The following is a 15,257-nucleotide window of genomic DNA, read 5'->3' as shown; positions in this document are numbered from 1 at the left end:
GCTTAACAGAGGATGGACGATGCAACAGGACAACGACCCAAAGCATAGAAGTAAATCAACAACAGAATGGCTTCAACAGAAGAAAATACGCCTTCTGGAGTGGCCCAGTCAGAGTCCTGACCTCAACCCGATTGAGATGCTGTGGCATGACCTCAAGAGAGCGATTCACACCAGACATCCCAAGAATATTGCTGAACTGAAACACTTTTGTGAAGAGGAATGGTCCAAAATTTCTCCTGACCGTTGTGCAGGTCTGATCTGCAACTATAGGAAACGTTTGGTTGAGGTTATTGCTGCCAAAGGAGGGTCAACCAGTTATTAAACCCAAAGGTTTAATACTTTTTCCACCCTGCACTATGAATGTTTACATGTTGTGTTCAATAAAAACATGAAAATGTATAATGTTTGTGCGGTATTAGTTTAAGCAGCCTGTGTTTCTCTATTGTTGTGACTTAGATGAAGATCAGAACACATTTTATGACCAATTTATGAAGAAATCCAAGTAAGCCCAAAGGGTTCACATACTTTTTCTTTCAACTGTAGGTTAAATGAGGTTGCGAGGCTTCCGCGCCCGTTTAAACTGTCCAAAAGTGATGCAGCACATGAAGTCTGGCCTGGACTTTACATCGGCGACATGTAAGCAGAATCCTTGAAATTATGGGACTAACTTTGAGTCCAGAACATTTTTGTCAACATGAGGCTAAAATACATTAAATAAATCCATGTGAATTATGTTTAACTGCATTTCTTTGAACAGACTTATGTACCCCAAATTAAAATCTGTCATCATTAGTTTATGATCACGATTAATATTATAAAGGCATGCTTCAAGAGTTTTAAATGTTCATTCAACTTTCTGGAGTTGACAAACTGAATAAAAACATGGCTAAATCCTTAAGCTTACTACTGCAATAATAACTGAATGTTGCATTTCATCCTTACAAGAATATGGCTGTCAATTATGGTGAACTGAAAGCGTGTCGATTCACTCATGTCCTGAACTGTGTAGACAAGCTTGACAGTAGTAAGAACTACAGGATCAGGGGCATCAGATACCTGGGCATAAACACATTAGATTTAGAGACATTTAACATTAGCGTCCTCTTTAAACCTGCGGCAGAGTTTATACATACAGCACTAATGGAAGAAGGTAAGCTATTTTCATTCATAGACTTCAGTAATACCAAAGCTGAAGATTTGTGTGGATCAGACGACTATCAAACACACATGAACCAGACAATTAAGATCTTACATGAAGCTCAATAAATCTCTGACATTTTAGTTCTGCATCATTTAAAGTCATTACTTTAATTTCTTCTATCAACAGGAAAAATCTTGGTTCACTGTTGGGCTGGAGTGAGTCGATCAGCAACAATAGTTTCGTCGTATCTGATGCTGAAGCAGAACATGACCCTGAAGGAAGCCATCAACACTGTGAAGGAGAAAAGAGGCATCTTACCAAACCGAGGCTTCCTCAGACAACTGCTCGACCTTCAAACCCAATTATATGGCAGCTAGAAGGTGACAGTACAGGTGTTAGTCCCGATCTTAACACACATGTATTCTCAGTTTGACTGCATGCACCGGACTGTGATGGGAAGTCTTTTTTTTAAATGTTGAAATGTTGTGTCGTGTAAAGTAATCAGTTACACTTATATCGCATTCCAAAATAATTTACATATGTTAACATAATGCCAGCATGATAATAACATGTTTTATCTTAATGCTAGTGATTTAGGTGCTTGTAAGGTTTGTTACAGTCTATCTATACCGTGTGTTGACATGATGTTCTAGATTAACAGGTGTTTTGATTGGTAACTTGGTGTTGTTACTATATTATGGCTGGTTGGCTCTATAGGCGGTTTGCTAGGTGTCACTGAGGTATTTTAGCTGGTAACTGGGTGTTTCATTTGGTTGCTATGTGTTTGTTAAGGTCTTTAAGCTGTTTAATGTGTGGTGCTGTTTTTATGGTTATTTATTTATTTATATAGAATTTAAGCTTAACTTTTGTGTATTTCATGTTTTCTGTTTTTCTGACTAATAAATCACCCAAAATCTGAGTGTAGGGCAGATGGAGAGAGACTTTAAAGGGGTCATATGACATGGCTAAAACAAACATTATCGTTTGTTTTGATGTAATGCAATGTGTATACATGATTTAAGGTTCAGAAACGCTGTATTATCCACATACCGTGCATGTTTGTATCTCCTCTGTGCCCCGTCTCTCTGAAACACACAGATTTTTTACAAATCTCATGGCTCTGAAAAGTGAGGTGTGCTATGATTGGCCAGTTAACCGGTGCGTAGAGATTGGTCGAATACTGCAAGCGTGTGATGGAAATGTAAAGCCTCTTACCATATTTGGAACACAAGGTTCCAAAGCAATCATACTGACTGGTACGCCCGTCTTACTTGCGTATACATTTTGGCGGTCTTAGTCATCTCATACCACGAACTGACTTAGATTAGTGGGGGTGTGGTTACACGAGGTGTTTCAGGCAGGTGTGGGTGAGCATTCGCTTTTAGATAGAATGCATTTTTTGTTCCGAAACTTATATTTTAGAAATTTTACGTGTCAAATACATGCATTGGCAACTTATAACACACCAAGACACAGAAAAACACGTATTTACGCCATTTGCCCCTTCAGCCATTGAGTCTTAGGCAAAGCTATAAATGAGTGCTGTATTATTTATAATATCATAATATGTGTAGAATGAACTCATGTCGATATCGTTGTTTTCAGATAAGCCCTTCACTTGCACCAACAATACAATACATGCCAGTGTCACAAAGCAGAAACTAGAGCGGATCAACATGCAAACAACAAATTTAATCAATTAAGAAAAAAAAAGAATGCGTCAGAATTTAAATTAGTTGTGATTCACATAAAATCCAATAGGTGGCACCCGAGCAAGATTTTTAAATTGGCCCTTCAAATTGGCAATTAATGTTCCTGGGCTACATTATTACTTTATATGTTTAACATGAAATAAACATCATTCTCTTGTTAACTACACTTTTTCCACGAAATCCACAAAAAATACAATTAATGGAAAGAATTCATTCAGACACAATGAAGTGAAAATTCTTTAAAATTGCTTTGTAATATTGCGTTTCAGTGTGATCTCTTCTTGTTTCCATGCATGTACATATAAAAAAAGCTAAGACTACTGGCTAGACTAAAACACTATGCTAACAGTAATATAAAAAAATCTAAATCAAGACACATTTATTTGTGAAGTCTTGATAATATTGTGCGAAAACAGTAAATATAAAATATAATATAAAGTCACTATTGTAACATTTCACATCACATGTTGTCAAGCATTAACAGTTAACACTTATTTTGTTTTTACAGTCATGACACATTATGTCTACAGTGTGAAATCTGAAATTGTTAGAAAGACGACACATGAACTGCACATTACATTATTATAGACAAATTTGTAATGTGTGTGATCTATTGTGCTGTTCCATGCCCACAATGCATTTATTGCAATGTATACAGACCTGGTCATTTGTTGGTACCCCTCCAGAAAAAAAGAAGAATGCACAATTTTATCAGAAATAACTTGAAACTGACAGAAGTAATTGGCATCCATCATTGTTCATTCCATATTTAATAGAAATCAGACTTTGCTTTTGAATTTTTATTCAATATAATATAAATGTATATAAAACAAATGAAAATGTTATGGACAAAAATGATGGGACCCCTAACCTACTATTTTGTTGCACAACCTTTAGAGGCGATGACTGCAAGCAAATGTTTTCTGTAGCTCTCAATGAGACTTCTGCACCTGTTAACAGGTAGTTGGTTCCACTCTTCCTGAGCAAACTACTCCAGCTGTCTCAGGTTTGATGGGTGTCTTCTCCAGACTGAAAGTTTCAACTCATTGTCACATTTCTTAAGATGTATCCTGTATAATGTCTGTCTTGTTGAGAATTTGCCTTAACATTAACAATTTTATAAAAATTTATGATAACATTTTTCTTACTGATTCACATTTTCCTATCCTTGATTTATTTATTTATTTTCTTGACCTTCTGATTATTGTTCTTTATATTACTGTAATGGAGTACTGTTCCTTTTTTTGGAATATTAATACAACAATTCATTGGAACGAGTGAGGGAGAGAACGCATCAAAGTCAATAGTGGATGTTTGTACACTGCTGCCAAACCAGCCAGTCAGAAGAATATGAGCGTTTTAATCATGATTCATCTCTTGATGATGTAGATCAAGTATATGTTAATAATCCATACAAACCTATACAGAATAAGAAAACAAATGTAATTCCTTTGGTTGAAAGCAGAAGGGTGCCTTCTCGTCAGAGTTTATGTTTGCAGAACGGAGCGCAAAATAATCTTCAGGGAATGCAAAAAATTTCTGAAGAAAGAAATATATTCTAGGGGAGAGCAAAATATTTAAAATATTTTCGCTCACTGTCCTATTTTTTCCACCACCGGTATGTCCCATTAGTTGCTAAGTAACGCATATCCCATCTGTTTTGACAATGTGAGATAACATCTGTCTGATGGTGTTGTGTTAATCTCTTCAGTAGAAATAAATGTGAACTGACTGTGTTGCATGGGGATCTTCAACATCTTCAATACATTTAACTTGTGAAAGCACTTTAAAATGACACTTTTGGTTCTTTTCTTTCTTTATGACTTAATTTAGTTCTTTGAAATTATTCTTTATGGTTGAAACACTAAATGTCAAGCAAAATACGAGTAGAAATCAAAACATAACAAACAACAAAAAAGGCTTAAAATAGACCAGTTTATTAAACTCATTTATTTTACTTCACACACTGTGACTTAAATTATTAAAATGTTGTTGTATTAAGTGTTGTAAACTCAGGGTTTATTTCCATAAGAGCAAAAAGAAGATCTAACACTTCACAAATCATTTTGTAGCGAAATACTGATTTTTCTGCAGCGGAAGATGCGCACGAGGTCAACACGGCACGCGCGCTTCCGTCTGTAGATCAATTACTGCTTCCGGTAGTTTTACTCTGAAGAGAAACACAAACAGTTTGTTTATCGTCGTGGATTATACGATTCGTTTTTATATTCAAGACTCAATGTGCTGAAATGGTAAGTAAACGATACCTTATAAAGACTCAACATTTGTATTTTGTCACGAATATGGCTTTGATTTTTAAATCGTAACGGTCGTCAGTGTAATTGGCGCGTGCACGTTCAAGCCGCGTTCATAATGACACACTTTGAGAATCCTACAAGATTCAAATAATCATGGATGATGCTTTTCAGACATTTAACACACATTTTGAAAGCATAATATGTATATAGTAACGTAATCTTGTTTTAAATAGTTCACCGTTTGCTTCGCTGTTATTCACGAGCCGCAGCCATCTTGTGTCTTTCTCACTTAATGTCCGTTTCCGTCTCCCACAGTGTCAATCATGTCTCTAAACTTCTACACACTTATTGTGTTGCTGTAACTCGACATAGTCGTTGTCAAAGACGAATCTTCCTTCAATCGTTCACTCACATCCAGTGCGTCGATACAGAAATGTGCCCAAATACATGCAGCTCTATGAAGAAATCACAAAATACTGATGAACCCTCAAATATAATTGATGGATGCTATAGTAGTGTAGTGTATGTTCTTATTAAAACAAACTGAGCAGTTTAGAAAGCATAAATATAACACTATTGAGGAGTTATACCTTTGGAGACTTTCTATTGGCTGATGCTTTGAATAATAATGAGGTGGTAAGGTTTGAATGCTGTTTGATGTTGTTTTTATAGTGTTTTATTAATATAATTGTGTTTCATTATCCGTTTTGTGTGGTATTGCGTATAATGAACATTTGTAACATTTTGAGGTCCGTTTTGCTGGATTTGGGATCTGTGTCACTCTACAGTAAATCTAAAGATACATTTTAATAATACAAATTATATGATTTTTCGTTACTTCTCTTCCATGCATTTCTGCTGTATTTTTAGAGTGACTCCATAGCTTACGAATAGAATATGTAGATATTGTGTTTCAAGTTTTAAGTTCCTGGGGACCCATATTTCGGAGAACCTGTCCTGGACCACCAACACCTCATGCCTGGTCAAGAAGGCTCACCAGTGACTCTTCTTTCTGAGGACACTGAAGAAGAACAAACTGTCTTCAACTATCCTGGTGAACTGTGTCACAGTCTGGTACGGAACTGTTCTGTTGCTGAGCGCAAGGTGAAAACAGCCCAGCGCATCAGAGGGCTACACTCTCTTCCATTGAGGACATCCAGAAGAAACGCTGTCTGCGTCAAGCTCGCAGCATTCTCAAGGACTCCTCTCACCCCGCTCATAGACTGTGTACTCTCCTGCCTTCCGGTAGGCGCTTCAGGTGCCTCCGGACAAGAACCAGCAAACTAGAAAAACAGCTGTTTTCCCAGAGCTGTTTCATTATTGAACTCTGCTCCCCACTGATTCCACTACCCTTCATAACTTTAACTTTAATGCTGCTATTCATTGTTTACATTGCACTACAGGGCTGTCACGCATGACTGAACTGTACACATCAGTACTTCATGTTATCTGCTCTACCGGACTGTTTACACACACATTTGCACTCTATACTGCTCACTTGCACACCAGGAATATTACACTGAATGCTCATTTGCACTAATGGACAACTCTCATAACTGCATTAACTCATCTACTGCACTGTAACTTCAATAACTGCATTAACTCATCTACTGCACTGTAACTTAAATAACTGCATTAACTCATCTACTGGACTGTAACTTAAATAACTGCATTAACTCATCTACTGGACTGTAACTTAAATAACTGCATTAACTCATCTACTGGACTGTAACTTAAATAACTGCATTAACTCATCTACTGGATTGTAACTTAAATAACTGCATTAACTCATCTACTGGATTGTAACTTAAATAACTGCATTAACTCATCTACTGGATTGTAACTTAAATAACTGCATTAACTCATCTACTGGACTGTAACTTAAATAACTGCATTAACTCATCTACTGGACTGTAACTTAAATAACTGCATTAACTCATCTACTGGATTGTAACTTAAATAACTGCATTAACTCATCTACTGGATTGTAACTTAAATAACTGCATTAACTCATCTACTGGATTGTAACTTAAATAACTGCATTAACTCATCTACTGGATTGTAACTTAAATAACTGCATTAACTCATCTACTGGATTGTAACTTAAATAACTGCATTAACTCATCTACTGCACTGTAACTTAAATAACTGCATTAACTCATCTACTGGATTGTAACTTAAATAACTGCATTAACTCATCTACTGGATTGTAACTTAAATAACTGCATTAACTCATCTACTGGACTGTAACTTAAATAACTACATTAACTCATCTACTGCACTGTAACTTCAATAACTGCATTAACTCATCTACTGGACTGTAACTTCAATAACTGCATTAACTCATCTACTGGATTGTAGCTTAAATAACTGCATTAACTCATCTACTGGACTGTAACTTCAATAACTGCATTAACTCATCTACTGGACTGTAACTTAAATAACTACATTAACTCATCTACTGCACTGTAACTTCAATAACTGCATTAACTCATCTACTGGACTGTAACTTCAATAACTGCATTAACTCATCTACTGGACTGTAACTTAAATAACTACATTAACTCATCTACTGGACTGTAACTTCAGTAACTGTATTAACTCATCTACTGCACTGTAACTTAAATAACTGCATTAACTCATCTACTGGATTGTAACTTAAATAACTGCATTAACTCATCTACTGGATTGTAACTTAAATAACTGCATTAACTCATCTACTGGATTGTAACTTAAATAACTGCATTAACTCATCTACTGGATTGTAACTTAAATAACTGCATTAACTCATCTACTGCACTGTAACTTAAATAACTGCATTAACTCATCTACTGCACTGTAACTTAAATAACTGCATTAACTCATCTACTGCACTGTAACTTAAATAACTGCATTAACTCATCTACTGCACTGTAACTTAAATAACTGCCCTAACTCATCTACTGCACTGTAACTTAAATAACTGCACTAACTCATCTACTGCACTGTAACTTAAATAACTGCATTAACTCATCTACTGCACTGTAACTTAAATAACTGCATTAACTCATCTACTGCACTGTAACTTAAATAACTGCACTAACTCATCTACTGCACTGTAACTTAAATAACTGCATTAACTCATCTACTGGACTGTAACTTAAATAACTGCATTAACTCATCTACTGGATTGTAACTTAAATAACTGCATTAACTCATCTACTGGACTGTAACTTCAGTAACTGCATTAACTCATCTACTGGACTGTAACTTAAATAACTGCATTAACTCATCTACTGGACTGTAACTTCAATAACTGCATTAACTCATCTACTGGACTGTAACTTCAATAACTGCATTAACTCATCTACTGGACTGTAACTTCAATAACTGCATTAACTCATCTACTGGACTGTAACTTAAATAACTGTACTAACTCATCTACTGGACTGTAACTTCAATAACTGCATTAACTCATCTACTGGACTGTAACTTCAATAACTGCATTAACTCATCTACTGGACTGTAACTTCAATAACTACATTAACTCATCTACTGGACTGTAACTTCAATAACTGCATTAACTCATCTACTGGACTGTAACTTCAATAACTGCATTAACTCATCTACTGGACTGTAACTTCAATAACTGCATTAACTCATCTACTGGACTGTAACTTCAATAACTGCATTAACTCATCTACTGGACTGTAACTTCAATAACTGCATTAACTCATCTACTGGACTGTAACTTCAATAACTGCATTAACTCATCTACTGCACTGTAACTTAAATAACTGCATTAACTCATCTACTGCACTGTAACTTCAATAACTGCATTAACTCATCTACTGCACTGTAACTTCAATAACTACATTAACTCATCTATTGCACTGTAACTTAAATAACTGTACTAACTTATCTACTGCACTGTAACTTAAATAACTACATTAACTCATCTACTGCACTGTAACTCTATTAACTGCATCTACTCATCTATTGCACTGTAACCTTAATAACCGCATTAACTCATCTACTGCACTGTAACTTAAATAACTACATTAACTCATCTATTGCACTGTAACTTAAATAACTGTACTAACTTATCTACTGCACTGTAACTTAAATAACTACATTAACTCATCTACTGCACTGTAACTCTATTAACTGCATCTACTCATCGATTGCACTGTAACCTTAATAACCGCATTAACTCATCCATCGCACTGCAACTTTAATAGCTAATGTCTATAATTAATGCACACTTAAGTCACTTGCACTATTGTATAGTCTATATTGTTATCTGTTCATAACCACGTGTAGATAAATGTTCACAGTATATAGCTGTAATAAATCTCCATAAAAGGGAAGGAAGGAGTCGGGAACCGGAAGACATTTCAACATTTTAATATAAATAATAACAGTAAATAAATAATCTCCTACGTGATTCGAGCCCGGTGTGCGCACAGCCGGCGCTAATTCACAATTACTCACCGGACTCGAACCACGGTCTCGCCCCGCCTACTCTACTACAATAGCCTTCTGTATATATTGTTCATAGTACATATCGACTGTCATATTGTCATAGAACATTCCTTCTGTAAAGTATTTTCATAGTACATGCCCATTGTATAGTATGTTCCTAATATTGTATTCTGTATTTATTCACACTGTATATCCTGCACTTGCTAATTGCACTTCTGGTTAGACCTAAACTACATTTCGTTACACATTTCGTTACACATATGTGTAATGACAATAAAGTTGAATCTAATCTAATATTGATCTAGGTGTGAGGGGCAGAACGCTACCATCTGCTGGTTGAAATACATCCCATAGTAATTACATCACACACTACGTGCTAGAATCACATACATTTTTTGGTCAAATATACACAGTTTGGCATCAGTTTTACAGAGACAGCTGCTCATGAGTCAATGTCGAATTGAAATAAATCAAATGAATTAGAAGTGTGCACTGAACACTTGATACATGTTTGGATGAACGCTGGTCTGTGCATCCTGTCGTTATGATAATGGTCTTTGTGAATGTGCTGCGGACGGATAAGCTTATTGGTTGTTAAGTAACTCACACACACATCAGTTTGAATGATATGAATATTTGGTCCCAAACTTTTTAATGGGTAAAAAAAGACAAGAGTTGGATATATTGAACACACGTGTTGTACAGTATTTCTCTATGAATATGTAATCATTTCTCATGACCATAACGTTCTTTCAGACAATGAATCCATCGCACTATTACAATAATGACAAAACTCACGATGGCAACAGAAACAGAAGTTTCCTATCAAAGGCTTTTCACAGAAGCAGATAACCCAGCACAAACACTGCCGGTGTGTGAAAACAATCATGGCGCCATATAGGAAGAGTCGTTCCAAACCCAAGTGCTCATAACTGGACATGCAGCAATGAAGGATACACCTGATGGACATTTTGCACCGCCATGATTCTTTGCACAGATAAAAGTTTATAAATATATACTTTGGGTAGAGTTCATATCCCCACTACATTAAAGAGTTAATAGAGTGCTCAGAAAAACCCCCAGCAACCAGTTCTTCTAACACTTAGCATTGAGAGGGGAATCAGACACTGTAAGAATGAGACAGAAGGTGAGAAAACAACAACAAACAAATAAAAACATGAATTCAAATACTCAAGTAAGGACACTCACGGAGCAGAGAGGGAACGGTCCAGACAGCTCTCTGTAGGGGTCTGCTCCTCTACGCTCGGTATCATCTCTGATTCAAGCTCTCGTTTTGGAGACCAGACCTGATGTCAGTGTGTGATGTGATAGTACAACTTGATGTATAATCCATTGAAGAGATCATTTCCTGGAGCCCTGCGGTCACATGACTAAAAATAATCCATTGAATTGTATTCACACTCATCCAATAGAGAACATTCCATTCCATTTTCTACCGCTTATCCGAACTACCTCGGGTCACGGGGAGCCTGCGCCTATCTCAGGAGTCATCGGGCATCAAGGCAGGATACACCCTGGATGGAGTGCCAACCCATCGCAGGGCACAAACACTCACTCATTCACTCACGCACTCACACCCTACGGACAATTTTTCCAGAGATGCCAATCAACCTACCATGCATGTCTTTGGACCAGGGGAGGAAACCGGGGTACCCGGAGGAAACCCCAGAGGACGTGCTAACCACTAAGCCACCGTGCCCCCCCCCCAATAGAGAACATAAACAATAAAATACATTCTGTCTGAACTGTTCCTTTAGAAACACAAGAAAGGGACACTGATCTGTGTGTGTGTGTGTGTGTTAAAGGTGACCCAACCCCTCAACATCCAATGATGATCTTCATCTGCAGCACATTCACAAAGACTGTTAACATGAAGACAGGAGGCGACCTGATGCACAGACCATCATTCATCCAAACTTTACTGAAGTGTTGAGTGTTGATACATTAAAGGTTCATCAGCGGACTGAACGCTGTTCTGTAGAGTCTGTAATGAAACGCATCACATCAACAACACTCCGCACAAATCTAACATACACTCGTAAACTTGTGATTTCACTATTACAATATTGATTTGACACTGAGAGCGATAAGAGCAATGTGAAGACAAAACGCATCATTTCTCATCAATAAAACATCATCTACTGCACTGTAACTTCAATAACTACATTAACTCATCTACTGAATTGTAAATTCAATAACTGCTTAATAAACACTCCTTCATCTTTCCCCAAACAATCACAAGCTATTGGGCAGTATTAAGAAACCTTGAATAAAATCACTGCACGCCTACACCAGTTAGAAGGCTATCAAACAGTAACTTAGCAGAGCAGTAGATGAGGTTAAAACGGATAAAAGTCATGTATTTCAGGAATCAGGTTGTCTTTTAGTTGCCTTTCCATGCATGAAAACAAATTTTGGCCAAAGAGGAAAAACTTTGTTGCTTTTCTGTTCCTACAGGGTACAACAACAAAGAGTCTGTGAAATAATGAGATCCATCGATCATGTCGGGATTGTGTTAATTGGACTGGAACTAAACATTGTGCCAAGACGTCCTTATTCAGTTCCAGGCTCTTTCTCTCTGGCATATTGATGGCAATCACAAACATATCCTGAAAGACAGGGACATGTTTTTGATTATTAAAATGTTTTAAACCCTACAGCCTTTTGTTAAAGAACTCCCTTTGTATCAGAGCGTTTTATGAAAAAAAATGTAAGATATATAATAAAAAAATATACAGAGAATAAAATAGGCCATTCTGTGATTTCATGGCTCCAAACTATACAAATGGTCACAAATCAAGTCACTGTCCTTTAGAAACACGTTGAAGTCTCTACTGAAGAGGGTGCATGCAGTCTTCCTTCTTTTTTTGTCCTTGTCTGACCACATGCCTTTAAAACTCTTTAAAGGAATAGCTCACCCAAAATATGGTCCCCATTGACTTTACAAAGTTTTTGTTTTGAAGCTTTAAACAGGCGAGTAAAGACAACACTTTGTAAATAAGGTTATTTGTAAGTAAATTATAATTAAGTTTCATTATTTTTGGGTTTCTGCATAACGTTACATGGTGCCATGCGTCAAAACGGCAGCGTGTGTATTGAAGTTTGTTACTGTAACACCACGCTGCTCAGTTTGCACAGCTGGTAACGTTAGCCTACCATTGACATAGCCTAAGATCAATTCTACTGTATATATCTCATGTATATGTTGCAGTTTGAAATACACAAACAAATGAAACCGTGCTTTATCGTGTTCTGATATGGCTCATGACAGCCCCACTATTCGACTGACAGAATTGGTGTTAGCTGATGTTTTAACTTAAGTGGTAACGTTAGCCTACGGGGCCCCGGGGGTCAATAAGTGCCGCCAACCACTCCACATGGACTCCTAAACCGGATTTATTCCCAAATTGTGGATAACGGGACAGCCTGTATACTGCCTATACATCGTGCCCGTGGAAAAGGCATTTTGACAGGTCAAACACCAAAAGGTCTCCCTGTGGACACCAAAAGGTAACCTCGTTATAGCTGACGCCAGATCAGTATTTCGCATCATACGGCCTGCAATCTCTATACAGGCTGATCTGAGATCTGCTAAAATAACAGGTACGTTGGTGTAATTAAACTAGGCATAACTAGTTGCTTGCAGATCCACGATACATTAGGGTTGATCTTGGCTCCTATTTCCAGGTTATTTAATTTCTCATGTCATCATGTTTTGCTTAAACATGATTTAGACAAAATCAATTCTCTCAACCGGAAAAAAAATATATGAATCTATCAATCCTGACTCTGCAAAGTCATTAAAGTTAGTATTTTAATAATAGTTATTGGGTAACCGTAATGTCACAGACTCAACTGTCCTCAAGAATATTGAAGTCCCATTAAAGAGAAGAGGGACAAGCCAATGTTTCCAAAGAATTGCATGGTTATTATTCAATGAATGCAAATATTAATACATTCATTTAGTACTGTCATAATGTTAATCCCATAGCTTCCAAAATCTAACCAATAAATTACACATTAATATAACAAAATAGTTACTTGTTATTACCATTTACTATTTAAGTTACTGTGTAATATTACCCTTAACCTATTTTGGTTGATACTTACTTTGGTTAAACTTTGATTTTACACACTTATTGCCTTGCAGTTAATTATCATTAAGAGTAATTGTATTACTGAATATGCAATTTGTCTTATGTGTTCCATGTCACCCATCCCCAGGTCCAACACAATTTATCCATGTTTAACAATGAAGTAAATTGTATCTCCTTTATATCTTTATAATGCAATAGAAAAGGGTAAGGATTTGCTCGCATCAGGTCCTCCCTCAGTATGAAATACTTTGTTGTGTGGCATGTTAATAATTATAATTTATCTTTGCTTTGTTTGTAGTAAAAATGCCGGGTGGATCAACTTTTCGGCAGTGCACCCATTGCTTGGAAAAAATCAACTGCTAATCGAAGATGCACCAAGGTAAATCATGTACAATAGACTATTGTACTGTCTAACTACTATCCCCTTTTAAAAACCAGAGGAATCAGGTCAAAATTCAAATATGACAGCACCACTATTCGAATAACCTTTACTGGCATAAAATATCTCAGTATTTGTTGTCCAAGTAATACAGTGACAATAAAACTGGTGTTTGCAGTGGATAAATTAAGTTAATAATAAAAAAGCCAAAAGAGTTTTGTATTGTTACACTACAAACTTGCAGGAGAGTGGGTATTTTTCAAAAGCCTGCATCACTTTAAATAACATTGTGTTAAAAGGCTACACATTTGACATTGAATCTTTCTGTTGCAGACAATAGTACATTTTTCTATTGCGGTGGTTCTCAGTAGAGTTAGGTATTTTATTTTATTTTTCAATTCCGTTTTTGATTCTGCTTATTGATTCTGCTTCTTATTGATTCCCTGTTTTGATTCCTAAGTTGTAAAAAGTGAAGTGAAACACTTGGATATCAAACTGTATGCATATTTTGATTCAAAATTCTAGAAAATGGCAACATCTCTGCTAGCCCATGCAATAGGGTACGTGAATGTGTCAAACATCACATGGATAACAAAGTCTCGTTATATCTGCTTGTTGGAAAGTGTTAACAGAAGTACTAACTAACTGTGATATTTATTTGTAAATAAATCGTAAAAAATATTTGTATTTTTAAGTTATTCAGATAACCTAGCTAGATGTTTCCATTTTTTATGGCATTTTATTTATTCAAATATCTATGAGACAAAGAGAAATAAAAGCTTTTAAATATCAATCTGGTTATGTAATGGCCATTGATCTTCCGTAACTCATTTAAAGGTAATTTTAGTATAACACCTATTTGTGTGTATAACAGCTCTTTTACTTTTGTGTGTAACAAAGCGCATACAAAAGGCATTGTTACTGGAGTACTTCAGGGTGCATAAATATCCTTAATGTTCTATGACAATGTTTCAATTTCACCTCTGGCCACAGCCTCTTTCAGGCAAAGTATCTTCGACGATAAACCCAGTGAAGTTAATGGAAAGGATTGGCGTATCCCATGCACGCGAAATTGGACTTTGCCATACGTATTATAAGCAGTTTGAAAGTGTAAAGTTGTGTTATTTACACGCAGGTTGATGAGAACGGGTTGCAACTAAACTGCTTATGTTTCTAAAAACGTAT

At 36.3% G+C, this 15,257-nt stretch overlaps 1 protein-coding gene and 2 long non-coding RNA genes across 3 annotated transcripts in view; 2 read left to right on the top strand and 1 right to left on the bottom strand.

Annotated features, from left to right (window-relative positions):
* The first annotated feature begins 948 nt into the window (after positions 1 to 948).
* Positions 949 to 1,518, top strand: LOC130419376 (dual specificity protein phosphatase 26-like). Its single transcript, XM_056746072.1, has 2 exons — positions 949 to 1,150; positions 1,328 to 1,518. Exons 1-2 carry the CDS (start codon positions 949 to 951, stop codon positions 1,516 to 1,518), a joined length of 393 nt encoding a protein of 130 aa, XP_056602050.1.
* A 3,399-nt stretch (positions 1,519 to 4,917) lies between these two features.
* Positions 4,918 to 5,617, bottom strand: LOC130418932 (uncharacterized). Its single transcript, XR_008906446.1, has 3 exons — positions 5,350 to 5,617; positions 5,121 to 5,245; positions 4,918 to 5,023 (listed from the first exon to the last, which is right to left on the bottom strand). It is a non-coding gene; the product is annotated as an uncharacterized LOC130418932 (long non-coding RNA).
* The window catches only part of LOC130418931 (uncharacterized), a 28,946-nt gene continuing 18,698 nt past the window's right edge, over positions 5,010 to 15,257 (top strand). Inside the window, exons 1-2 of the long non-coding RNA XR_008906445.1 lie at positions 5,010 to 5,105; positions 13,992 to 14,072. This is a non-coding gene — a long non-coding RNA (uncharacterized LOC130418931). The remainder of the gene's footprint in view (positions 5,106 to 13,991; positions 14,073 to 15,257) is intronic.

Source organism: Triplophysa dalaica, chromosome 4, assembly GCF_015846415.1.
Source record: "Triplophysa dalaica isolate WHDGS20190420 chromosome 4, ASM1584641v1, whole genome shotgun sequence".
In the NCBI taxonomy this organism is placed as follows: Eukaryota; Metazoa; Chordata; class Actinopteri; order Cypriniformes; family Nemacheilidae; genus Triplophysa; species Triplophysa dalaica.
This window is presented reverse-complemented; position numbering and strand designations above follow the sequence as displayed.